The sequence below is a fragment of the Rhinopithecus bieti genome, unplaced genomic scaffold (genome assembly GCF_001698545.2).
Source record: "Rhinopithecus bieti isolate Rb0 unplaced genomic scaffold, ASM169854v2 scaffold_46101, whole genome shotgun sequence".
Classification (NCBI taxonomy): Eukaryota; Metazoa; Chordata; class Mammalia; order Primates; family Cercopithecidae; genus Rhinopithecus; species Rhinopithecus bieti.
Window position 1 is genome coordinate 440,823 of NW_016819049.1, and position 26,474 is coordinate 467,296.

Below are 26,474 nucleotides of genomic sequence, written 5' to 3' on the forward strand. Positions count from 1 at the left end.
TCTCGATCTCCTGACCTCGTGATCCGCCCGTCTTGGCCTCCCAAAGTGCTGGGATTACAGGCGTGAGCCACGGCGCCCAGCCATTTAAAGCAACAAAATCAGTTATCTTTAAGCTGAGGTACTTGATTAGTTTTTAAAATAGATAAACAAAAAGCACCTCAGCCCACTGTTTGTGCTTATAAATAATGTAATTGTTTTATGGAACTGAGTCCTGGGGAGGAGGACAGCATAAGGATTGTTGGCTAAAAGTGTCAGAGTTTTCAGGAAGCACAAGGATTCTATAGCTAATCTGAAAGTTTCCCTTTCTAAGGGTCTTTTATAAGCAGCAGCAAATGTGAAATAAATCTACATTGTATTTCTGCAACTAAATCCTGGTTCACTGATTGGGAGAACCATTATTGGTGAAGTAAACATACAGGTGAAACAGTGTTTTATGAGCCATAAAAATTACATTGTCTGTCTTGAACAAGTTCAGATTTCTTGATATTAACAGAAACTGTTAATTTCTCCTGTCTCTGTTCTCCCCGTTTTAGAAAGACTTTTACAAGGACCTGTTTTTTAAAAGTCCAGTTTCTCTTTTTAAAATCTTGGGCTGACCCACACAGCCCAAGCCAGTGAAAATGCAAAGCCTGTTTTGCTCTCTGAATCCCCTGCCAGGTATCCCATGGAATAAGATTGGAGTTATTGACTCTCTTGAGAAAGACTTAATGAAAACAAAATTGCTAAATTGCTACCTAACTTAAAAAAATTTAAATAGTTCTGTTTTCTCTGTATAAGATGAGATTCAAAACTGGAGGCATTAAATTACATAAAGGGTATTTTGTTACTTTAAGATAGGAAACAGAGAAGCAATAACTTTATTTAAAAAAAAAAAAAACAGGTTACATGGAAAACTTCTCATTGAGAAGGTATTGCATGAGCTATAAAGAAGCAAAAATATTTTAAATGTCAAGACTTTCAATAAAAGGTGCATTAAAGAGCCTCCTAGTGGCACCAGTTCTTTGTCGCCAGTGTCCTCATTTGAGACACCTGCCAAATGGGAACTGATTCTGAATTAGCAAAACAAAACTATTCAATTTGCCATATCCTTTTAACTCCAAGTAAAATAATGTGTTGAGCTTTTAAAAATTCTGATTTTAGTCTTAGATCGTGTTATATTTTCAATGAATCCCCTGCTATGTAACTTATAAATGCCTTAAAGGTAAATCAGGGAGTCTGCATGTAAATTGTTGGGCGTTTATATTAAGAGATTCCATGACTCCTGCTGCCTCGGTGCCTGACAGTCCTTTGATGATGTAATGTATAGACTTGGTAATTTTGTTGGATCTCAGTTCAGATGACCTACTAGTAAAGGGATGAATTGACTGCTCTAGGGAATTGGAAAGGTCAATGGAAAGAAACCTGTGGCTAGCATTTGTATAACAGTGAAAGCTCTGTGGAGAGCAAAGTTTCAACTGACTCATTGGTTTAATTGTCACACCTCATTCTGAATGCCGGTTCTAGTGGGTTACTGTGTACTCTATACTTTTCCCATCAGTTGTAGACCAGTTATCAAGAGTAAGTTGTGTTTGTTTCCAGACTTGATTCTGCCATTCGTTCTTGTTATTGTAATTTAATTAACTATTATTAAACCAATGAGTTTTAAAAAACCAAATTGCTTTCATGAAATCTATAATTTAATGCTTTGGAAATGATTAAAAAAATACTAAAAATTTGCTGCTTAGTTATATTTGGGTAAGAGAACTATAACAGAATGGGGTAAATTATTAATGTCCAGAAGGATTCCACATTCAGATTGCTTCAGAGTATCTTAAGTTCTTGCCATAATTTAAAAGTCCAAAATGGAAATGGTGGAGGATGCATTATAGTTATGGTTTATGAAAGAAAGACATTTTGGCACTCTAACCTGTAGATCCATATAAACAGAAAGTCTGATCCTATATTACAAGATTAGCAAATGAAGGTTCATTTAAACTGAAATAAAATGCTTAGGTATGCTTATCAAATTTTTGTGATTTCCTGCTTTGTATGACTTTTTTTCCTTATCTGATCAACTGCTGGTCCTAATCATTACTGGTTAAGAGAGCTTCTATTGTATTGCATCAGGGTACTAGAGCTGAAAGGTAATCTTTCAGCATTTAATTCATTCATTCACAAATATTTATGGAGTATCTATTATTTGGAGGCATTCCACTCAGCCTCAGTGATGAACAAGGCTGAAAAAGCTTCTCATCTTAAGGAACTTACCTTCTGGTGTCATATTAGTGAGAGTACAGTGATTTGAATAGTAATGATTTTTCTCAACAATTGTAGAGTAATAAGATCTAGTCTTTGATGTGAAGGCCAGTGCCACATCTTCTTGTAAACTGCTGGTTCTCAACCCTAGCTTGTACCCTAACAAAATGAAAAGCTTTTGAAAAATCCTGCATACGGGACTGCACCTTAGACCAGTTAAATCAGAATCTTTGAGAATGGCACCCAGGCATACAAAGATGTGTAGGAATAGGTAAGTGGATTTTAGTTAAAGTTGTTTAATATTGCACAAACTGAATTGGATAACCTCAAGCCAATTTGACATAGCATTTTTATTCCTGAATCATCTGGGGGCAAATCTGTATGTTGTTAGTTTGTCAGAGTTAATGATTTGTTTGTTTAAATCTTGCTAGAGAAGAAACTTTATGTAATATAATTTTCAAGGGTTACTATCATATTAATACTCTGACTTTCAGCTTTTCCTTTTAGAAAAACATTTTTTAAAATGAGTTGATTGAAATTCTTTTTTGACTGTAGTCAGAGGAATACAACTTTTACCAGTGTATTTTTGTTTTCAGAAACATTTTAGTGGGTCAGAAGCCTCAAGAAAAGCATCATATATTTTATTTGCTTAAAATATTAATGTTCAACTTTCTTCCTCCACTGCCACGATGATGCTTGTAAAAAAGCTTGTGGCGAAGGGGGGCAAAAGAAGCAAGATCTGAATGGAATCATGGATGCTGCCAATTTTTAGCAGGTTCTCCGAGAGAAAGTGAATGGAAAAGCTTGGAATCTCATTGGAGGGGTTGTAACCATCACATGCAGCAAGAGCAAGGCCACTGTAACTTTTGAGGTGCCTTTTCCAAAAGGTTTTGAAATATATCACAAAAAAATCCTTGAAGAAGAATAATTTATGTGATTGATTGCACATAGTTGCTAACAGCAAAGGGAGTTACAAATTATGTTACTTCCAGATTAACCAGGTAGAAGAACAGGAGGAAGATGAGGATTGAAACTCATTGATCTGGAATATTTTATATGAGTCATTGAATAAGATGGGGACAAAAAAATTAATATTCAGCCTATATGAAACACTGATTAAGGTTAGAACTCCATGCTGAGCCATGGGATTCTTTTTACCATAGTATATATGTAATTATATATATAATGAAGAAAGAATAATTGATGTCAAAGATACTGATAACATCTTAAAATAAAATATCCTCTTAAGAATGATTTCATTTATACTTAATCTTTAGGTCCAGCAACTTTGGAGGTTGAAAGTATAGCACATTTATGATTTTTCTTCCTAGCTCTTGCAAAATATTAGTTGTGCATCTCTTGCTTTTATTTATACACTTATATCAAAAGAGGACTAGAAGTTAGTACCCTTTACTTTTTTAGGTATTTGTTTCACTAGTAGTTCTTTCATATTGACATTTTGTAAATCAGGTACATATATTATAAAAAGTGTTTTATTCTGCTATCCATGAGAGATGTGATCTAGTGTTCTGTGAAACCAAACATTTATCAGAACACTAAATCAACTTCCAAAATACACATTACATTTAATTATGAATTTTGAATTGAGAGTGTAGTCCTAATCGTTCAGTTCTGCCTTTAGAAGAATAATGCTTTGGGAGTGGGTACATTTCTCGAGGCCCTTAGATTTTCACCTTGTTGTGTAGAAGTAGCTTCTTTTCATCCCTGATTTGCCTTCATGTGAGAATTATTCTTCTACTTCATCTTGTAGCACATGTGTATCTGCGTGGGCACTCACACACACACACATGCCCCTTGAAGATGGAACTGTTAATTTTCCCTTTCTGTGATCCCTTTGCTTATTCATCATGGTAAGCCTGGTAATGCTGAGACCAGCTCGGTTGGGGAGACCCTAACCCAGCAGCGCTAGAGGAATTAAAGACACACACACAGAAATATAGAGATGTAAAGTGGGCAATCAGGGGTCTCACAGCCTTTAGAGCTGAGAACCCCAATAGAGATTTACCACCACGTATTTAATAACAGCAAGCCAGTCATTAGCATTGTTTCTATAGATATTAGATTAACTAAAAGCATCCCTTATGGGAAACAAGATTAACTAAAATGTCCCTTATGGGAAATGAAGGGATGGGCTGAAATAAAGGGATGGATTTGGCTAGTTATCTGCAGCAGGAGCATGTCCTTAAGGCACAGATCGCTCATGCTATTGTTTGTGGTTTAAGAACGCCTTTAAGCAGTTTTCTGCCCTGGGTGGGCCAGGTGTTCCTTGCCCTCATTTGGGTAAACCCACAACCTTCCAGCGTGGGTGTTATGGCCACCATGAGTATGTCACAGTGCTGCAGAGATTTTGTTTATGGCCAGTTTTGGGGCCAGTTTATGGCCAGATTTTGGGGGAACTGTTCCCAACATGGTAAGATGGCTTGGTCAGAGATGTCCAAGAAGGTGGAAAAGCCTTGTTAACTGGAAGTAAAAGGGAAAATATTTAAAGATTTACTAGGCGATTAACTGCTTTGATAAAGATTTCACCAGGGCACATGGTGAAAAACTGATAGAAATAGAATATTTTCTTACCAGCACTAGCAGCTAGGAGCAATTTAGCTCCATGACTATCTTACTTCTTCTATCCCTACCTTTTGTTTTAGTTAAAATATTGTTGGCTCCTGTGTAGTACTTAGCAGTTTTCAATTCTGTAAAGTAAACATGTTTTTTGTTTTTTTTTTTTTCTTCTCAGAGCTCAGAAAACTGATAGGCAGTGAGGTTGAATGGCTAGTACAAAGGTATTTGGTAGGTGTATGAGTGAAGACTCTTCTGCTTTCCAGTGATAGAAACTCAATTCAATGTTGTTGAAGGAAAAGAGATTTATTGGTATATATAACTAGTAAGTTCAAGGATATAGCTGCTTTCAGGCATGGATGGATTTAGGAGCTTTAGGACACTTTCTCCCTCTTTTGGCTTCATTTGCTTACAGGCTGCCCCGTACTGGCAGAGGTTACCTCTGGCAGCTCTAGGTTTACAACCTGCCATTTAATCAACTCCAATGAAGAGGAAAATTTTTTTATTTGTTTGTTTTTTCCTGGAAGTACCAGCATAGAGCATGGGCACGATTTTTAGGTCCATTTTCGAATCAGTCATCCTTTTGTGGCTGGGGAACTAGAGTCCCCTCATTGTTTAGGCCTGGGTCATGTGCTACTCCTGGATCATCTCAGCCTTGACTATTGACTATTCCATTGACTGTTTTCATAGGAGTAAACTTTGGGAGGCTACCTTATATTTGGAATTCTACTAGTAGTTTGAAACACATATAGGGGAAAGGAGGCTTGATAGAAAAGCTATTTTTGGATATTTTAAATGTTCCGACCATTGCAACAAGCTCCTGGTTTCTGTACAGAAGAATTTTTGTCCCAGTTTACCTTTTCTTCTTCTGCATGTTTCCCCACCCGCTATCACCTTTCTTTCTGCTTCTTAGCTTAAGTCCATTCCTTCATCCAATCCTTTGTCTTCCTCTAATGTCTTCCTCCGTGGGAGCAGAGACCAGTTTCCTCACTCCCGTGAGTTGAGACATGATTACCATTCTCTTCCTTCAAGGAAGTACTACAGAATGGAATTGCACATTGGCATACTTAAAAACAGCTGGTTAAATGAGAATTCCGTTTTCCTTGTGTAGACAAGCTTTGTGTTTCTGAAGACCAAAGTCAGAGTACTCTATTTCAGGTTTCCTTAGGCAGCTTCAACCCATGTGTCTCTCGAGGCCCCAGAAGGAGTCTAGACACTGGAAATGAAGGCCTAGTAAACTCTTTTGTGCCCAAGATGGTATGAGAATGGAGGTGGGAGGTAATGCTAAATGCTCTGGTTTTCATTCCGGCTGTCACAAGAATAAAAATGACCTAACTGTATTTTGGGCCCCCAGGCAGCACTGAAATGACATGCCACCTGCTGACCTAATCCATTTCATTTCTGGTACTAGGATAGCCAAAGCAATTTGCTCAATTTGCAATTGACTATTTACTCTTTAAAAGCAGCGATGATTAGATCTAGTGTAAGAAACCACATACTTTATTTATCAAGAATTAAAACTTGAAAGGTGGAAAGTTATCCTTTTTGGAAGAAGCCATTTAAATGTGGTGTATTTTACCTCAGAGAGACTAACTATGCTTTTAGAAAGCTACTTTTTGCTGCTGTTTCCCAGGAAGGAGTACAATCTGCTGATGAGATTTAAGATAACAGAAGTGTTTCTCAGCAGCAGCTGAATGGGACAGAGAACTCAGAGACTGCTATATTTATCTTTAGGTAAATTTTTGCAATTTACTAGAAAAAAATCTATGTAGCATGCAAGCAGATTAACTCATGTTAATCCAGCAGCTGCTTCTCTGGCAAATAGTAGAGAGGGGTGTATGTCATAGCTGTAGTCCTGCACACACACTCAGGTGCTGGACATACTTCTTTTGTCTCGATGCCAAGAGCTACATAGGCTGATGTGTTCCTGTTTTCTCAATTTTAATTTTTAAAAATCTTATTAATTCCAATTCTTTCTCTTCTCCATTAAATTGAAGTAATTAAAAATTGTAAATTATAGTTTCAGGAGCTTGGACTATGCTCTTGAACATTGTGCTTAATAGTTTTATGTATAGTACTACAATTGATGAATTAAAATTATGGAAGTACCTACTTCATTCCCCTCCCAGAGATGCTTATGTCAGTAAGTAACATGCTGGCAGAATTAAGGTGTCTGCTTCCAGTTCAGCCCTTTTTTATTTCTCGTTGCTTTTTGTGATTTAGCAGCTATGGAATTTGCCTCCCTGCATGGGCCTCTCAGAAGCCAGCTCTCCTGCTCTCCCCAACATGCTCACAGTCAGCAGAACAGGGAAATCACACTGATCAGCACACCACTCAGTTGATCAAAGTAAGCCGGTCACTTTTCTTCAACAAGACCCAGTGGTATTGGTCCCTACGCCTTCTCCTGCCGTGAACAAGGCCACTGGAACGCTGCTGGCAACATTAGTCTGTGTGTAAAAAAGCTGCTTGTGTTCCCTTTACCATAGCTTTGGCCTAGGCCAAGTTAAGGGGGGAAAAAGGAGGCAAATGTCCCGACAGCTAGTATCTCTTCTTTCTAAAACTTGGCGTGAAGCATTTCCTTTCAGTGGCAATCCCTAGTGGCAATCGCTAACTCTGCTGGGGAGAGACTTGCTAATTTTCTTTTAATTGCATAAGAGCAGAGCAATACAGCAAATTGAACATGTGGTGACTACATGAAATATATGATAGAATATGGTCTTACTTTGATTGAGCTAATCACAGGTCTGACAAATATACAAAATTAAAATAAGCCACATTTTTTAGTACTTAATCTCTTGATTCTGTTGCATTTTATTGTTTGCTGGAGAGTCTTAACGTTGTTTTGTAGGGAACCTATGGTTCTCAGTGCTAATTTGTTGGATATAGACAGCAGTTTGCTATTCGTGACTCTAATGGGTGCATAATTCCCTTTCTTGTAAACAATTGGCATTTCAGTACAGTTTACAATATGGAACGTGGAGGGGACCCCCCGAGTAGGACAGTGGCTGCTCTTTGTCACTTGCAGCTGTGTTTGCAAGGGAGCATGCTGGCAACTAGCAAGGAGAGTGCTGTGACAGGTGGGAAGAGCAAAACCAGAAATATGCTTCTCCTTTCTCCTATCCTCTTTCTATCCCTCCTTCCCCCCCACACCCTCTTCTACCTGACCTTCTGTTTTTCTTCTCTTCCCCTTTTAGAAGCCATCTGTTTCCCTCTACCAGTTCTATTTGGCTTGCAGATGCCACTGTAGAGGAATACACTGTGTTGAAGCTAGCCTATGCTTGACCTACTGAACGTATGTATTTGGGCTGGGTTCAACCTAATGGATCAAAGGGAATGGTGAGGGCATAAAAAATTTCATAACTTTTACACAGCAATTATAGAGACTCAAAAGGACAACATACCTTACTATCAGGATTTGAGAAATGATAGAGGACTTTTTAAAGCCTGGCTCTGACAGTTCTGTGTTACTTTCTCTTAGAGATGGGAACAACATTAGTTTGTGTGTAAAACGCTGTTTATATTGCCTTGGCCTGGACCAGGCCTAGGCAAGTGGGGAGAAAAGGAGGAAAATGCCCCAACAACGATAATCTCTCCTTTCGAAAACTTGGTGTGAAGCATTGTCATCCCTGCTGTCAGTAACACAAGCTGTCATTCTGCAGAGCTAGTTTAGCTATTCCCTAACAGATAGCTAGTTACTGCAGAGCTAGTTTAGCTATTCCCTAACAGACAGCTAGTTACTACAGAGCTAGTTCAGCTATTCCCTAACAGACAGCTAGCTAATAGTCTCCCTTCTGTGGTCTGCCTTCAATTATCTATTCCTCAGACATTGCTGGTGGGAATGTAAAATGGTACAGCCACTTGAAAAACAGTCTGGTAGTTTCTCAAAATATTAAACATAGACTTACCATGTGGCTGAGCAGTTATTCCTAGGTATATATATTTCCAGGTATAGATCCTAAAGAAATGAAAGCATACGTTCAAACAAAAAAACTTTTTTTTTTTTTTTTTGAGATGGAGTCTTGCTCTGTCGCCCAGGCTGGAGTGCAGTGACACCATCTTGGCTCCCTGCAGCCTCTGCCTCCCGGGTTCAAGCAATTCTCCTGCCTCAGCCTCCCGAGTAGCTGGGATTACAGGCATATGCCACCATGCCCTGCTAATTTTTGTATTTTAGTAGAGATGGGGTTTCACCATGTTGGCCAGGCTGGTCTCAAACTCCTGACCTCAGGTGACCCACCTGCCTCAACCTCCAAAAGTGCTGGGATTACAAGTGTCAGCCACCATGCCCAGCCCTCAAACAAAAATTTCTACATGGATGTTCATAGTATTATTCATGGCACCCAAAAAGTGGAAACAACCCATCAACTGATGGATAGTTAAATAAAGTGTGGTATAGCCATGCAGTGGAATATTATTTGACAATAAAAAGGAATGAAGTACTACATGTAGAATGATACATACCACAACATGGATGAATCTTGAAAACATTATGCTAAGTAGAAGAAGCCAATCACAAAAGGCCTCATACTGTATGATTCTGTTTGTAAGAAATGTTTAGAATATGCACCTCCCTAGAGACAGAAAGTCAATTAATGGTTGCCCAGGGCTGGGGGAATTGTGGATATGTGTGAGCGGTTGGGGAATGGGGAGTGACTACTAATGTCACAGGGTTCCTTTTGGGGCAGTGACAATGTTCTGAAATTAATTGTGGGGTTGTACAACTGTGGATATGTTAAAAGCCATTGACTTTTACACCTCAAGTAGATGAATTGTGTGATACGTGAATTGTATCTCCATAAATCTGTTTTAAAAAAAGTATTACATATTTCATTTGGTCTCAGGGCACTGAAATGTCTTTTAATTCAAAGTTGTACTGGCTAGGAGAACCCATATTTTCAATAAGGATACCAGCCTAATAATGGCAATAACTTATTTGCATAGTGTGCCATTGTTTGCCCAGAGTTTTCACATGCTTTATGTAATTTGATCCCCACTGGACCTCACCATGCAGATGAAATTGACACAAAGAAAAAGTGACTTCTCTTAAGCTTACACAACCAAGAAATGGTAGAGCAAGTATTTAATCTCAGGCTTTCTGGTTGTTAGTCACTGCCTTCTTGTCAGAACAATGTCAGAACATTGCAAAGAAATAGTAATATCTTCCAGACTCTTAATTATGCTTTAACCCTTTCAGTTCTTGAATGTGACTAGAAAAGTCATTCACCTTCTCTGTCTTGCTTTCCTTACCTGAAAAATGGAGATAATAATGCTTCCTAACTAAAAGTCATTTACCTTCTTGACTTAGTTTCTTTATCCAGAAGGACAAGCCAGGAATATTTCCTATCTCTTGGGCACATAATGAGGACTAACTAATAAAAAACAATTATAAAATACCTTACCAGCCTATAAAAATGCTTCATAATAAACCATCAAGGAGTATTTTTCCCTTTCTTTCATGTTTTCAACTCCAGCAATGTATAATAGTAACCACTTATGTCACTTGTCGCTAAGGAGTTCAAAGCATTTTACAGACATTATCAAATTAACCCTCCCTACATCCCTATGAGTTACATAGGGAACTGGTATCAAAAGAGCTAGAGCAAAGTAACCTGCCTGAAGCCTTTATCTCAGGCTGGGTCTATACTGTACCAGTTGCTCATTAATTTGTCCGTAGTGATATTTATTTGGTCAACTACATTTATTTTCTAAAAGTTTGTTACTTGTTAAACATGAGAAAAATGTTTAAATAGCCTTCCTGAATCACTTTAAATTAGCTTAAACTTTATCAGAGGTAAAGCTGTTTAGTTTGACCTGCCCATGTCATCCTCAATCTAGACTAGCAAACAGCTCAAACTTCTGAATATACACTTTTGACTCGAACTTTCATCATGGGGAGCAGTGACAACTGTGTGTCTTGCTGTGTGGATGGGAGAAATCCTTGATCAGGATTTGGAAACTACTCTCGTTTGTCCAGACACTTCACAGAGTGAAGGCAGGCTTCTTTCTATGTTGTTGGGTTTTATAGTGTGTTTACATGTAGAAAGCTCATTTGCCATCTGCATTACCACCTAGATCTTCACCACTGCCATCATCATTTAATATTATTTTTGTCTTGTGGCGTAATACCATTACCAACCCTTTTGACAGAGAAGATATATGAGGGAAGTATATGCGCAAAATGATTAGAAAGGCCTCTGTGAGACTGCCTTAGAATGGCTTCTAATAACCATTAGAAAAGCAGACTGAAGCCTGACCCAAACAATGGCAAACATTAAATCCTGGCGTTTCTCTTGCCCTGTGTGAAGAGAAGCTCTGGTTTCTTGTTGAGGCTATCCTGGCAAGGGTTTTCGGTTTGGGTTTGGTTTGTTTTGGTTTTTGGTTTCTCTTTTGCCATATTGATCTCTCATTTTGCTTGATGGGGAAAGACTTTTTTTGCCTCCAGAAGTAGGTTTCCCTTGCATATTAGCCTTGTTAGTGTGCTGCCCCATAGGAGGATGGCCCCAGTGCTATTGGCACTGTCCTGTGTACAGTTAATTAAACCTCCTGCTGTGGACCTGGATTTCTGCGGCTGCTGTTCACTGATGTGTGTGAATTGAGTGAAGCACATGTGCATAAGCTCAGGGACACTCATGAAAACAAACCCTGAAAATAGCAAAAGATGGAGTCAGGGCAAAGCCTTCAGCTTTCAAATAAGCTTGGTAATCTGGCTAGCTGAATGCCAGAGCTCACAAAGCTGAGAATTGCATTTCTGAAGATAAGACAGACTCTTTTTGTGTTTTTATCTTTTCTTCCCAAAATGTATTGAGTTTTAATATGGTACTTTATCTCTGTAAGCAAGAAAACAGCCAGTTGTGAACTCTTGGGCTATTGAGTCCAACCCAGTGAGGAGTTTATCCTCATTTTTCTGGTGACCACATCTCAAGGTAAACCATGAGCAGAGTCTTACTAAGACACCTGGCTGCCGTGGTCTCATAAAGGGGTCTTAGAGCAGAAGGGGGGGTTAAGAAACTCACAGAAGGCAAGAGTAGGGCTTCCAAAAAGTCTAGTAACCTACGTGTTTTAGAGAACAGATAGTGATTTCCTTTGAAGGTAGGCCCCTTCTCTTTTTCAGTTAACTAAATATTCCAAGAGAGAATCTTGATTTCTAACCATTCTTTTTTTGACTACGTTGTAGTGCTTTGAGTCCTTGTGATTCTGTTTACTAGGACATAAAATGCTAATTTTAGAAGCTCTAAATAAATTTTTTCCAATTCCTAGCTTGCTTACTTGGGTAAAATATAGCAAGTGATTAGATTGGAGTAATAGTAGTGTCCTAAAAACATATCAGCCACTGAATCAGACAACCTCTCTGTTCTTTCTCTACCTTTCCCAACTCCCCTCAGCAAGTTTTGACTATGTATTTTTATATGAAATTCATCAGCCAGGAAGTATATTTTCAGCCTCTCCTTTGTGTTAATACCTGGTGTAATAATGTGTGTTAATGCTTATGATCTTCCATAGGGAAAAAGAAATAAACACGCATGGTAGGCCAGGACAGTACACAGTGAAGAGTTAGCATGTGGTATAGATAATGAGAAGAGAGAAAGCAGGAACAGCTTGGGAACCCAATTGGGACTTTGCTGCAGAAACAGAAAGAATGGAGGCATTCTGAGTCAGGGGAGTCACACAAGCTAAGGCAGCGATACAGGAATGAACACAAAACAAAGATAAGAACTTTGCTGTATGTGTAACACTTTTCATAAAAAGTGTTGGGCTACAATCAAAAATAGGATTAAGTAGTTATGACAGGACCTGGTACTAGAAGGCCTTATATGACCATACTGTGCTTGCCTAGAACTACACTTGCTTTGAAAGCTTTGATCAGTTGCTATCTTTTGAATGGAATACTTTAGCATTTGAAGGGTAAAATGAGTTTCTATTGGAGGAAATAAGGTTTCATTGGCCTGTCTGCTTTTTGTGTGTGTGTGTTTTGCTAAGGCAGTATATTCAGAGAATTAAATCAGTTCTTTATCTTGTAGAAGGAAGCCAGGTATATAGTTAAGAAAGCAGATTTTTTTCATTAAAAGGAATTTTATTTCATAATTGTGAAATTTTGGCCTGTTTGCTTAGAAATGAGAATGTTTGTGAGTGAAAGCACAGATTTAATGTTTAATGTTTAAAAGAGTTTGGGTAACTGTTGCAGAAGCAAAATGGATTTATAACATTGCTTCCTAATCTGGGTTACCTGAAACAATAAGAGAAGTCTTGCATATCCCTGTGTGAAGGTTACACAGGTTGCTACTTGAAATGCTGCTTGTTTGGAAAATAAGATATGAAATCCAAATGGGGGTGGAAAGGGGAGGGGAAAAAGTAGTACTGGGGTCACTGGAAGTGTAAAGATTGGGAGTTTCCATTGTAAGTTTTCATTCTAGATTTGGGTAGGTCAGCTGACCCTCAAATTTCTAATTACTTCATTTACCTTGCATGAATTTTCTTTTTTTTTTTCTGCTCATTTAAGGTACATTTGGTTTAATAATGTATTCTCAATAAAGCCAAAAGGTACCTCTAGCTGTACTATAGAACAGCTTTTGAATAGTAATTTGATTTATCTTCCAGTTTGTTTTCCTGTATCTTGTGTTAATAGTTGCTATTATTTGTCTCATTTAAACAGTAGTGCTTAGGTTGAAACTTGATTCTAGTCAATTTTATTATGATAAGTTTACCATCTTCTCAAATGTAGTACTCCTGTAATGCATTGTTACTCTATGATGAAGGTAAAAACAAATTTACAGCTGTTAACCACAATCTTAACCTTTCCTCAGTTTGCTTGATTTACTACAAATTAAATTCTACTATGCTTGATATAAATCATTAAGTATATAATTTGAAGCAGTTGCTGTGATCCATCTTTTACTGTTTTCTGCACTCACATCCAAATGTAAAACTTCAAGTCTGAAAAACAGTGAAATGATTAGAAAACTGCCCTTTTGGAGTCCTAAGTGAGCATTCATTTCAATGTGGGTATATGACATTGGGGTCCTCTCAGCTCTGAGTGGGAGATGCAGGCATTGCATTCAGGATGAAATGTTTGCTTCTTGACTTGTCTGCCTGATTTAAATATTCATACTTCACCAGAAGGAAAAAGCTGCTGACTTCTAAAAGTGGGTCAGTTTTTTTTTTTTTTTTTTAATGGTCCTTTTGGCACTTTGTAACATGTTAATACTGCCTTAGAGATGGAGAACAGTTTGGCAGAGCTCATCTTTATCACTTCAGGGGCCAAAGCTTCACTAGGCCAGTGGAAAGGGAGGCATTGCAGACATTAATAACTAATAGGACTGTGATAGGGGCTTTATCTGCCATTCTGTTTGCTTTTCTAGATGTAGAATGTAGTATGTTAACCAGAAAGGATTAATTTGAGGAAAACCTTGTACTGATAAAGGTGATGATGTAAGTAAACAGCAGTAACCTGTATCTTCAGATGCATGGTGTTTCTGAACAAATTCCACAGTTACATAAATATGTTTTATTTTTCTATTTGGACATGATAACTTTCAAAAGAAGTCCTTGGATAGAATGGGATCATTGATAGGTTATCAGTCTTATTCCCACATCATTTATTTCTGCTTAATTACTATTTAAAGTGTACTTTACATTGATTGAATTTCTTACGTCTAAGGGACCCAAATGGCATTTAAACATGAATGCCATCTTTTTATTCTCACAAAATTAAAATTTCAAGTATCTTCTATTGAAAGGAGGGGTAGGACAGTAGGATGAGAAAGGAAGGAGAGTTAGAGTAATAATAGGAATTCTGGATGGAGAGCGATCTGGAGATCCTGATTACCACATGTATTAGTTTATTCAGGCTGCTATAACAAAATACCTTAGACTGGATTGTTTATAAATAACAGAAATTTATTGCTTACAACTCTGGAGGTTGTGACGTCCATGTTCAAGGCATCAGCAGATTTTCTGAGGGCCTGCTGTCTGCTTCATAGATAGCACCTTCTTGCTGTGAGGACATAGCAAGAAGGTGCTATCTATGGCAGAAGGGGGAAAACAAGCTTTCGCAGGCCTCTTTTATAAGGACACTAATCCCATTCATGAAGGAGGGCCCTCGTGACCTAATGGCCTCCTAAAGACCTCACCTCTTAATAGAGTTGCACTGGGAATTAGATTTCAACATATGCATTTTGAGTGGACGCTAACATTCAGATCCCAGCACCATGTCCTAGTCATAAGACACGGATGAGATTGAGAGAGTTCAGGTTGCTTGTTTAGGAGACATGCTATACATTTCACCAGTCTCTTTCTTTAGTTTTCTAGGACTTATAAAAACCATTCAATGATTTTAGTTGAGTTTCATAACGTGTACCTGGCCCGTCCTGTACCTCAGCGTAGAACAGCTCAAGTGGTGATAAACTTTCCGGAGCTGCACTATCAGACATACTAATATGGCTGCTTCTAGGATCTTCTGGTTTACTGTCAGATTCTAGCTCCCAGTTTACAATGGCCAAATACCTGTCCAGCAGTCTTAAAGTTTGATTCAAGTATTCGTAAAAATATGGAATATGCCCTATTGAGGAATATGTTTTGTCATGTGGCTCTCCCACAGGCCTCAAGATGTGCTTGCTTTTTATAAAAAATATTTATTATATTAAGTTGCCTGGCACCCTAAAAAATAACCAGTATAATATTGAACTGGTGCTTCTGAGGAATTATTTATTCAGCTTCCTATAGACAATGATTGTGTTCCAGAAGATGTTTTGTGAATCTCAAATCATGTTAAGTATAGTAGGGAAATTGCCATTTTTAACACTTAAGCAAACATACAGGATTTTAAAAATATAAGAGATGAATTCTGTCCCCAGGATCTCAGAGTGTAAAATTTTGAGGAATTCTGGGCTCTGTGTTTACTGTAAGACACAAGATCCTTTTGTAATAGAAATGGCTACTAGTGTAGTATTTAAGGGTTAAATGTAATAATGTCATCTGGCATACTTTCAGATGGTTCATGGGAGAAGAAAGATGTATGATAGTTCAGGGAGCATGGAAGGATATATAGGTATCTGATTTATCAAACGGATCACTATACTATTCTTTGAACTTTTACATATGTTTGAAATTTTACAAAATAAAAAGTCTTAAAAATAAATGTTTTCTTTATATTAAATCTGGGTTTTCATGTATGGAGTATGCTTATAAAGAAACAAATTGGGTAGGACCTGTACCTTTGGAATTCTGACGTACATACATCACTTAATAAATCACATTACCCCAGAAAGAAGCAGGTTATTTTGGCCTGGCTATAATTGAAACCAAAATGAAGAGACTTCAGACTTTCAGATTACCCCTTGGTTTCCCAATAAACACTTGACTCAGATGACTAAAAAATAATCAGTTTTCATTGTCTTTAGTAGTGTGCAACAAAAAAGTTATTGCTCGAAAGAAGTACGCACAATGCCCAAATCATGATTGACATAGTAATTTCCTTGAACATCCTAAATGTTTCTAAGATCTCATTTGTTAATGACTTATCTTTTCCACGCTCCTTACTTTTTATCTTTTCTAGCGACATATTACTGTGTATTCTAAAAAGCATTTGTGTATTGAGAAAATTCAGTTATAAAAAAAGGTGACTATTTCCACTTCTGTATTTGAAACTGTGGTGGTGGGCTATGGGGAAAGAGAGAATAAGAAGGTGGATTTTTATACATGTTTTAAAAAAAGGGAAAGACGTCCATGCATCTAGTGCTTGCCTTACTATATTCACCATGAAAAGTCAGTGAGGGCGACCTATTTACTGTACAGGCGTGCTCAAATCTAGTGCGTTGACAAAGGATGGGGCCAACCTGGGAAACTCTTACTCTGGCTAGAGATCAAGAACCTTAATTGTACGTGCGTGTGTGCGTGTGTGTGTGTGTGTGTGTGTGTATGTGTAGTCTTCCTGTCATTGTAGTTCTAACTAAGGGTGAAATAGATTTATATTTAACCAAAGAGGAAAGGGGAAGCTATTCCTGGGTTTTTGCTATTTAAATAATCAATTCATGAGAAAGAATCAGTGTTATAAGAAAAAAATTGCAGTGGTATTTCAATTTGAACATACACAGAATCCTCTGCTCTCCAACATAGTATGCAATTTCATGTAAGATGCTTCAGGATGGAATTGTGAGCAAGGGTTTGTTACCAGCAGGACCTTTTAATATAGTCCTTCGGTGCATACTGTTATTTTTAGTGCACTAGATTGTATTAGTTGCTAAACCCTAATTTTCTAATGTACCGCAATAATGAGTAATCCACTGTTTTACTCTCAGAGTTATTTTACATTGTACAAGGGCTACAGTACCCCAAGCCCTCACCCCTCCCCACTTTTTAAATATCACTATTCAGACATTTTCTCTTCTACTTATAATTAGATTGCTAAGTTGTTTTGGAATTAAAGAATACTAAAAAAAACTTTTATTGTCTGTGCCAAATAGTATTTTTCTTTGTTTATAACTACCAGTAGTATCATCACTGTAGTGCAGGTATTTCCTTCCAGCACCTCCCCACTTTGCCTCCATCCTTCTCTGTTCTCCACTGAGGTGGGACCATTATGTTTAATGAAACTCTGTTTCTTACATGACTTGTATTGTGTTTTACCCACTAAAGTATAAGAGTAGAGTGAAAAGTCACTTGGGATTACTGCCAGAGGTTGTTCAGAAGAAACCACATCTAGTAACCCTGTTATATCTGGCATAGTTCATACTCAGAAGCCAGCACAAAAAGACTTGGAAGGTTGCATTCTTCTACTGGAACATTTTCAGTTACATGTGCTTTAGGCTTATAAAAGGCCTAATCTCTTTTTCCCAAAAAGTGCTGTTTGTATCAAATAAGAATAAACTCATTTGAGAGTTTTTAAAAATAGATATATTACTTGGAAGTCTTGGGAAGATGCAGAAAGCTAAACAGATTGATAAGTACTCAGTATTTTCATTCATGCAGATATTTTAATCTTAGGGAAATTTTAAAATTATTTCCTCTGACTTTAGTCAAGGACTCTAGAAAGCTGCAGATTGTGCAGTTTTGACTGAGATCCTGATAGTGATCTGTAATTTTAGTTTGTTCTTTATAATATTGACCTTTTGTCTTTACTACTGAGAAGGGTGGAGTGCAATATCAAACTTAATTCAGTCTTTGTAGATCTAAAATTGAGCCTGTGCCTCTCCTGCTTTTTAAGATATTGTTGATTCATAGGAGGAGTATGACTGTTAGGGTATAGAATTCTTCATGCTGACACCTGCAAGCTTCCTGAGAATTAATATTATAATAAAGATCGTGGTGAGCTACTTCCTTCAAGGTGGGTCCTGTACTTACCTGACTATTCTCAGGCTTCCCCATATATTCACTATGCCTGGGACAAAGGCTTTTGGACTTTTTGCAGCCACACATATATTGATTTAGCTAAACATTTATTTGTAACTATAAGCAGACAAGAAAAAATTACCAGTTCTATGAAGAGAATCAGCAGATTGAAAGTGGGGAATGAAGCTGAGTAATCGAAACAAATTCTCTACCCTACCTATACTAAAACAGCAAATGCACAAAACAGGAGATAACTTTTTAAATGTTTCATTAGTATTCTCAGTAAGATTTGAGATCATATTATTTCATCAGTAAAACAAAAATAGGCTATTCTCATTACCTTCAGAATAAAAGTCAAGTCTTCAGAGTTGTCTGTCAGACCCCACAACCCCTCCTTTTCCCCTACTTTCAGCCCGCTCACTCTGCTCCAGTAATTTTGGGCTCCTTGCTGTTCTCTGTTCATTTCAAGCCTGCTCCCACCTTAGGTCTTTATAACACAGTTTTCTCTGCTTGGAAAGCTCTTTGATAGTGCTGTGGTTTGAATGTGTCCCCCAAGTTTCATGCGTTGGAAATTTAATCCCCAATGTGGCAGCATTGAAAGATGGGGCCTTTAAGAGGTTATTGGATCATAAGGGCGCTCTCCTCAGGAATGGATTAATCAATCCATGGATTCATGGGTTATCATGGGAGTGGAACTAGTGGCTTTATAAGAAGGGGAAGGGAGACCTGAGCAAGTATGCTAGCATGCTTAGCCACCTTGCCATGTGATACCCTGTGCTGCCTTGAGACTTTGCAGAGAGTCCTCATGAGCAAGAAGGCTCCCACCAGATATGGCCCTTCCACCTTGGACTTCTCAGCTTCCATACCTGTAAGAAATGAATTCCTTTTCTTTATAAATTACCTAGCCTCATGTCTTATATCATAAACAATAGTAAACTAATAATCACACAACTGACTCCTTTACCTCCTTCAAGAGCCTAGAACAGTATGTAGCACATGGAGGTGCTCAATAAATAGTTCTTGAAAGAATGAAATAGGCCAGGCGCAGTGGCACACGCCTCTAATTCCAGCACTTTGGGAGGCCGAAGAGGACGGATCACCTGAGGTTAGGAGTTCAGAACCAGCCTGGCCAACATGGTGAAACCCCATATCTACTAAAAATACAAAAATTAGCCGGGTGTGGTGGCGCATGCCTATAATCTCAACTACTCGGGAGGCTGAGGCAGGAGAATCGCTTGAAACTGGGAGGCAGAGGTTGCAGTGAGCTGAGATTGTGCCACTGCACTCCAGCCTGAGTGACAAAAAAAAAAAAAGCAAAACTCCATCTAAAAAAAAAAAGAGAGAGAGAAAGAAATAGGAGTATACAAGTGAACTCAAGAGAGGGAGGCAGATAACAAAATGGACTCTGCAAGAAGGTGAATTAGCAAATTAGAAGAAACTTAAGAAATTCTGTAATAAAGCAAGTGTCAAAGAGAAGGAAAATATGGTAGAGAAAATAAACATGGAGACTAGATTAAAGATATTTAAAATTTTATAATAGGAGCTTCAAAAGAAAAGTGATCCTAAAAGGAATTTCAGAAGAAAAAAATTTCTGAGCTGAAAAATTGGCCTCAGATCTTGAAGATAAAGCTCATTACTAATCAATCAGCAAGATAATTTGGGGAGGGGAAAAAAAAAGATTCATTCCGTATTGTTCAAGTTCTCAAGTAAAGAGACAAAAATCCCACAAACTTCTCAATAATAAACAGCAACCACCAAAAAAGTTACTTATAAAAGGATAAGAATCAGATAAGCACTGTGTTTTTTTTTTTTTTTTTTTTTTTTTTTTTTTGAGACAGAGTTTCACTCTTGTTGCCCAGGCTGGAGTGCGCTGGCACGATCTCGGCTCACTGCAACAGAGGCAGCTCCCAGGTTCAAGCGATTCTCCTGTCTCAGCCTCCCAAGTAGCTGGGATTACAGGCATGCGCCATCACACCCGGCTAATTTTGTATTTTGAGTAGAGACGAGGTTTCTCCATGTTGACCAGGCTGGTCTCTAACTCCTGACCTCAGGTGATCCACCTGCCTTGGCCTCCCAAAGTGCTGGGATCACAGGTGTGAGCCACCGCTTCTGGCTGAGCTCTCCATTTTTTATCAATAGGTCTGAATGCTAGAAGATAATGGAATTTCATAGAATTCTGAGGGTACAGGATTGTGACACTAGAATTTTATACTTAGGAAAGGCAAAGAAAGATATATTTGGACTCACAAAATATACTGCAAACATAGCCTTTCTAAAAAATTTTTGGTAGGGATGTGCACTGAATTAGTCAAAATTAAAGAATCAGTAAAATAAACAAAACCAAAAAATGATTATTTGAAAAGATCAACAAAATTAACAAACTATTAGCTATACCAACCAAGGGAAGAAAGATTATTATTCTGGATATTCTAGCTAGTACAATAATATAGGGCAAGAAAATGCAAAATGCTGGCCAGGTGCAGTGGCTTTTGCCTATGATCCCAACACTTTGGGAAGCTGAGGTGAGAAGATTGCCTGAGGCCAGGAGTTCAAGACCAGCATGGACAACGTAACAAGACCCTCATCTCTACAAAAACAAACTTTTTTTAAACATAAAAAATGCTATTGGAACAACAGATATATATCATCATTATTTGCAGATGACCTGATTGTCTACCTAGAGAAACCAGGAAAATCAATGACTTATTACAAATAATAACAGTAAGGTGTCCATATACAAGGTAAAATCAAAACCAAGAACTTTCCTTTATGTCCGCAGTACTCTGTGAGGAAATAACAGTGGAAAAAAATAGTCTAGTCAAAAAGCAAGAAACCTTTTAAAAGCTAGAAATAAAACTTCACCAGAAATGTGAAGAAATGTGTATACCTATACCTTTACTTTTACTTAGGGACATAAAAGAGTTTAAATGAAGATCATTCATACCTTCTTTCTAGGTGGGGAGATTGAACATTTTAAGGAAGTTAATTCTCCCGAAATCTATAAATTTACTATAATTCTCTTCAAAATTCCAGTGAATGTTTTGGGGAATTTGACAGATTGAGTCTAAAGTTCACCCAGATGTAACCAAGGAAACTTTGAAAAAGAATTAAGGAGAATGTTACATTTCTAGCCCAGCTGCCCACTGAACAACTTCACTTCTGTGTCATACTGGCATCTTAAACTCAGGATGTCCTGAACTGTACTCATTATTTTCTCTCCAGTGTTTTCAGTTATGTTTCTTATGACTGTAAATTTTTCCACAGTCTACTACAATAAAAAAGTCAGAATCTTAAACATCAATGGTGATTCTGAAAGCCTTCCTTGATTCTTCCCTTTCTCTCATCTCTGAAATTCAATCGTCATGTTCCGCCAGTCTTCTTCTTAGATATCTTTTTAAATCTATCTTCTTTCCATAAGCACTACTTTAGCCCAGGCCATTATTATCTCTTGCCTGGCTTATTTAAAGAGTTTCTTTTTGAATCTCCTTGCTTCCAGTCTTCTTCCCTTCTCTTTACTGTAGCTAGAGTGAATCTTCAAAAATGCAAATTTAAATGGTTGCTTAAAACCTCTTTTGTGTCTTCTCTTTGCTCTTAGGACCAAGTCCAAAATCTTCACATGGCTCGCAAATTTGTATGATACATACCTACTTTCTCCAATCTCTCTTATCTCTCTCTCTCCAAACTCTAGACATTTTTGAACTTGTCTCACAACTAAATGGACCCTAGTCTTTCTGTATCTTTGAACTTACTGGTCTCCCTTCTGAGACACTGTTCCCCTCCCCACCTTGGTGAGCTCATACACATCCTTCAAGTCTCAGTGTAAAACCACTTCTTCCTAGAGGCCTTGTCTGACCTTTAGGTTAGGTTAGGTCCACCTGTTGGATGTTTACCCTAGTGTACCTTATTCCCTTTATCCTAACACTCGTTATATTTTATCATAATGATTTGTCTTTCTATGCTTCTAGGTTTTAAACTCAGTGAGAGTGAGGACTCCATCTGCTTATTCAAGGGAATATTCTCTGTGGCTAACACAATGTGGTGTACCAAATAAGTACATTAAGTGAATGAAGTAACTGACAGAATCAAAACATACTAGAAGGTTATAGTCAGTGAACAGTATGATGCTGGCAAGGAACAAACAGATTAACAGAGCAAAACAACTTAAAACATTCATATAAATTGGAATTTAATATAATAGAGATAATAGTTCAGATCAGTAGAGAAAGATGGATTTTTTTCAGGAAATGGTATAAGAACAATTGGCTGTCCACTTCAGGAAAAAATATCAAGTGAGGCTCCTAGTCAGGACTATTTTGATTGCAAATTACGCATTCAGCTCAAACTAGCTAAAGCCAAAAAGAGAGCAGACGTATTGGGAGGATGTTAAGGTATTGTAGAAAGGAGGGAATAGGGAAGAGTATTCCCTCAGGAATGCAAGAAGCATCAAACCTCTTCAGTTCTCATAGACTAGTTACTCTTTTATTTATATCTTATGTTCTCCACTTCATTTTTACCTACGGTAGACTAACTCTGTGTGGTAGAGAATGTAGCCTTTAGCAGTTTCCAGGTTTTGTCACCTTTTGAAGAAAAGTGTTCTCTGGCATGTTGAAAATACTTGAGGAAGTACTTTGATATGTGTGGCCAGGGTCACATGCCCACTATCCCCTTGTAGGGTTCAGACCAATCACTGTATCCCAGGAAACTGGGTCATGTAAGACTTCTTACGCATATGACATGTTGGTTTCTGCAGGTGCATATGTCTCAGTGTTTGGTTTGGGGGAAGGGTGAACATGAAAAGAAAGCCTCCCCAGGAAAGGAGGCAGGTAGCACAGCCATAGATAGCCACTGGGAGACCTGTCATGAGCTGGATAGTCACCGTAATTTTTGTCTGCTGTTACCTCTGTTTTACATCATACTAAAAAACAAATTTAAAGTGGATTAGAGATTTAATACATAAAATTATAAAAATACTAAAAGAAAACAGGTTTTTTGTTCTTTTTATCTTGGAGTGTGGAAGACCTTCCTTAGCATGATAAGAAGACCAGAAACCATATAGGAAAGGACCTAATAACATAAGAGGATAAAAGAAAGAAGAGAAACTTTATGTAAGGCAAAGGCGGTAAAAACAAAATTGCAAAACAGCAATAAAAAATTCAAGAAAGATATTTTAACACATGTGTGACAATGGGTTATTAGTCTTATATATAAAGAGTTCTTATAAATCTAAAGTATGAGCCTCCCAAGGGAAAATATGCAATGGCGGGGGGGGAGGGGGGTGGGCACTAATATTAAGGCAACTCTCAGAAGAAGTAAAAATACTAGTATATGTTACAGAGAAGGAAACATCAGTGGACAGTAAATATGTGAAAGATGATTAGTTTTATTAGTAATGAGGAAAATGAGATTTAAAACCACAGTGAGATATCATTTTACTTCTGACAGATTGGCAAAAATTAAAATATCCAACAATTATTGCCAAGGATAGAGCAGTAAGAAACATTATACACTGCTGAATGGAATATAAAATTGTTCAGCAACTTTGGAAAACAATTTTTGATTTTCTAGCAAGTTTGAAGATGTGTATACTTTATGACCCACCAGTTCTCCTCCTAGATATATACTCTAGAGCAGCACTGTCCGATAGAAATGTAACAGAAAACACATATGTAATTAAAAGATTTCTAGCAACCACATTACAAAAAAGTAAACAGAGTTGAAATCAGTTTTAAGTATTTGAAATCTGGTGTTTATATTTTACACTTGCAGCACATCTCAGTTTGGGGTAGCCATATTTCAAGTGCTCAATAGCCACACATGGCTAATGCGTAGATAGAATGTTGGACAATGCAGCTCTGCAGACCCTCTTACAGACATACAGAAGGACTTGCATGAGAATATTTGTAGCAGCCTTGTTAATAATAACAGAAAATGGGCTGAGCACTTTGGGAGGCTGAGGCTGGTGGAGTGCTTGAGCCCAGGAGTTCAAGACCAGCCTGGGCAACATGGCAAAACCCATCTCTACCACAAATACGAAAACTAGCCAGGTGTGGCAGTGCACTCCTGTAGTCCCAGCTGCTTGGGAAGCTGAGGTGGAAGGATCTCTTGAGCCTGGGAGGCAAAGGCTGCAGTGAGCCATGATTGCACCTCTGCACTCCAACCTAGGCAACAGAGTGAGACTATGCCTCGACAACAATAATAATACTAACAACGATAATACTAACAACAACAGAAAATGGAATCAGTCCAAATATCCTGTGACTGGATAAATTATGGGACACTCCTACAGTGGAATACCATACTGTAGTTTTTAAAAAATGAATGAACTGCAGGTATATGTATCAACATGAAGAATTTCATAAGACTTGGGAAAAAATACAAGTCACAGAATATATAAAAACTAATAAAACATTATATATGGACACTTCTGTAAGTGGTCAAGTTAGAAAGAAAAAATTCAGAATAGTAACTACCTTTTGGGCAGGAGAGGGATGCAATTAGAGGCCTTTAGGGATTCAGAGATACCAAAACTAGCCCGTTTTTTAGAGATTATATGTACATGTATGCATACATACTTATACATTCATATGTACATTCACACATGCACTTACACTCTTGTATGCATCGTTAACCATATTAAAATCACTGATGGCCAATAAATATGACGAGATGTTCAGTTTCATTAATCATAATTACAAGTTAGAACAATAATGAAATTTTTTTTGCTCGTGAAACTGATAAATTTTAAGGGTATCAAGTCTGTACTTGATAGACAAACAGGCAGTCCTTACTCGACTGATGAAAGTATACAGCCTTTTTGGACAGCAGTTTTGGAGTAGAAATCTGCATTTTAAATTAGGCTGCCCTTTAACCCAGCGGCATGATTTCTAAGAATTTATTCTCAGGAAGGATTCAGATAAGTGAATAAAGATACATTTATAAGAATGTTCATTACAGTTTTTTAAATAATAGGGGAGAATTGAAAAAACATTTGGTGTATTTATGAGTGCACTTGTTAAGAAAAGGAAGTAGATGATACTGATTTTCACATGGAAATGTATTCATGACACATTATTAAATAAACAAAGGACATGGTAGCACACTGTGCAGTATATGATCCCAAATTGTTATATAAAATCAGAAAAACATTAGAAAGAAACAAGTAACAGAACTTATTTCTGGGGTGGAGAGGATATTACATGATATTTTAATTTCTTGAAAAAAATAAATGAAATTGTATTACATTTATAAATAGGAAAATATGATATTTTTGCTTTTTTATGAGATTGGCATCATTTTGTATAGCAGGGTGATCGTAAGGACACTGGACATTGCTCTAGACTATCTAAATCAAACTGTGGTGTGTCTCCTTTTGAGAAATTTGTAGAGATTCAAACAGTTTTCTTTTTAAAGCAGCACTTAAGAGTTGGGCTTTGATTGTGGTCTAAGTTATCAGCTAATAAAGCTATGGTTTTCATGTTAGTGTAGAAGAGAACAAAAAGATGTGCATTGGGGAAAATTAGGTAACTCTGTGACCAAATCCAATCCAGTTCCTTGTACCTAATAATGCTTCTGCTAACTTTAATCAAGCATTTATGTCTCAGCCCATTTCCATAGCCTCTGAGTGAGTGTCACCCCTGAGTACTTACAGATTCTTCCAGCTTTTGAGTATAGTGTTAGTAAAGTCTCTGGAAAAAAATTGTTGAGTTCTTTTCTAGACACTATTAGACCTAACAGACAAAGCCAGAGGACAAAAGAGTCTCAGCCAAACCCTTTTGATTTGACCTGCCTCGGAGCACCTGTTAATCTAAAGAGAAAAGAATCCACTAACTAAACAATGTAAAATATATAACTGCCTTATTATACATGTTTATTACCAACTTTTAAGAAAAATAATGACTTTGTATGGACTGCATGAACAATTAGGTTAAATCCTGCCAGACCTTCACCTCATGGGTCCTGTGTACTATCTTTGGGTTCCTGTTTCCAGGCTCCAGCTCCCATTACCTTCCCTTCCTACTCTGGGCCCCTCCAACAGTAATAGTCTGTGATTCTTTGTTGTTATTTATCCAAGGAAGTGACATAATCAATCTGAGCTATGTTTTCTTGCTGTTAATCTGGCAGTGCTATATGGAAAGGAAGAAATGGGGTGTGGGAGTATAGTTAGAATTATATTATTGTGGCTTAAGGCTAAGGAAACAATTTCTGACACTGGTAAGGGACGAGGTATGGAGAGGAGAGGTTGGAAGGTACATTATTGCAGAACAATCGACAGGATTAGGCATTATTTGGAACTGGGCCACAAGATAGAGGAAGAAAGAATGAGAGGTGATTCTGAGGCTTTGAGC

At 37.6% G+C, this 26,474-nt stretch overlaps 1 protein-coding gene across 22 annotated transcripts in view; it reads left to right on the plus strand.

Moving 5' to 3' along the window:
- Nucleotides 1-26,474, plus strand: part of PHF21A (PHD finger protein 21A) — a 211,263-nt gene that overhangs the window by 68,729 nt on the left and 116,060 nt on the right. The window contains exon 1 of one of the 22 annotated variants that reach the window (XM_017858144.1): nucleotides 8,009-8,101. The exons of the other annotated variants lie outside the window; for them this stretch is intronic. Coding sequence (XP_017713633.1) covers nucleotides 8,084-8,101 — 18 coding nt within the window. The 5' untranslated portion in view covers nucleotides 8,009-8,083. Of the gene's footprint in view, nucleotides 1-8,008; nucleotides 8,102-26,474 lie in introns of those variants that run through there. 22 annotated transcript variants of the gene reach the window in all.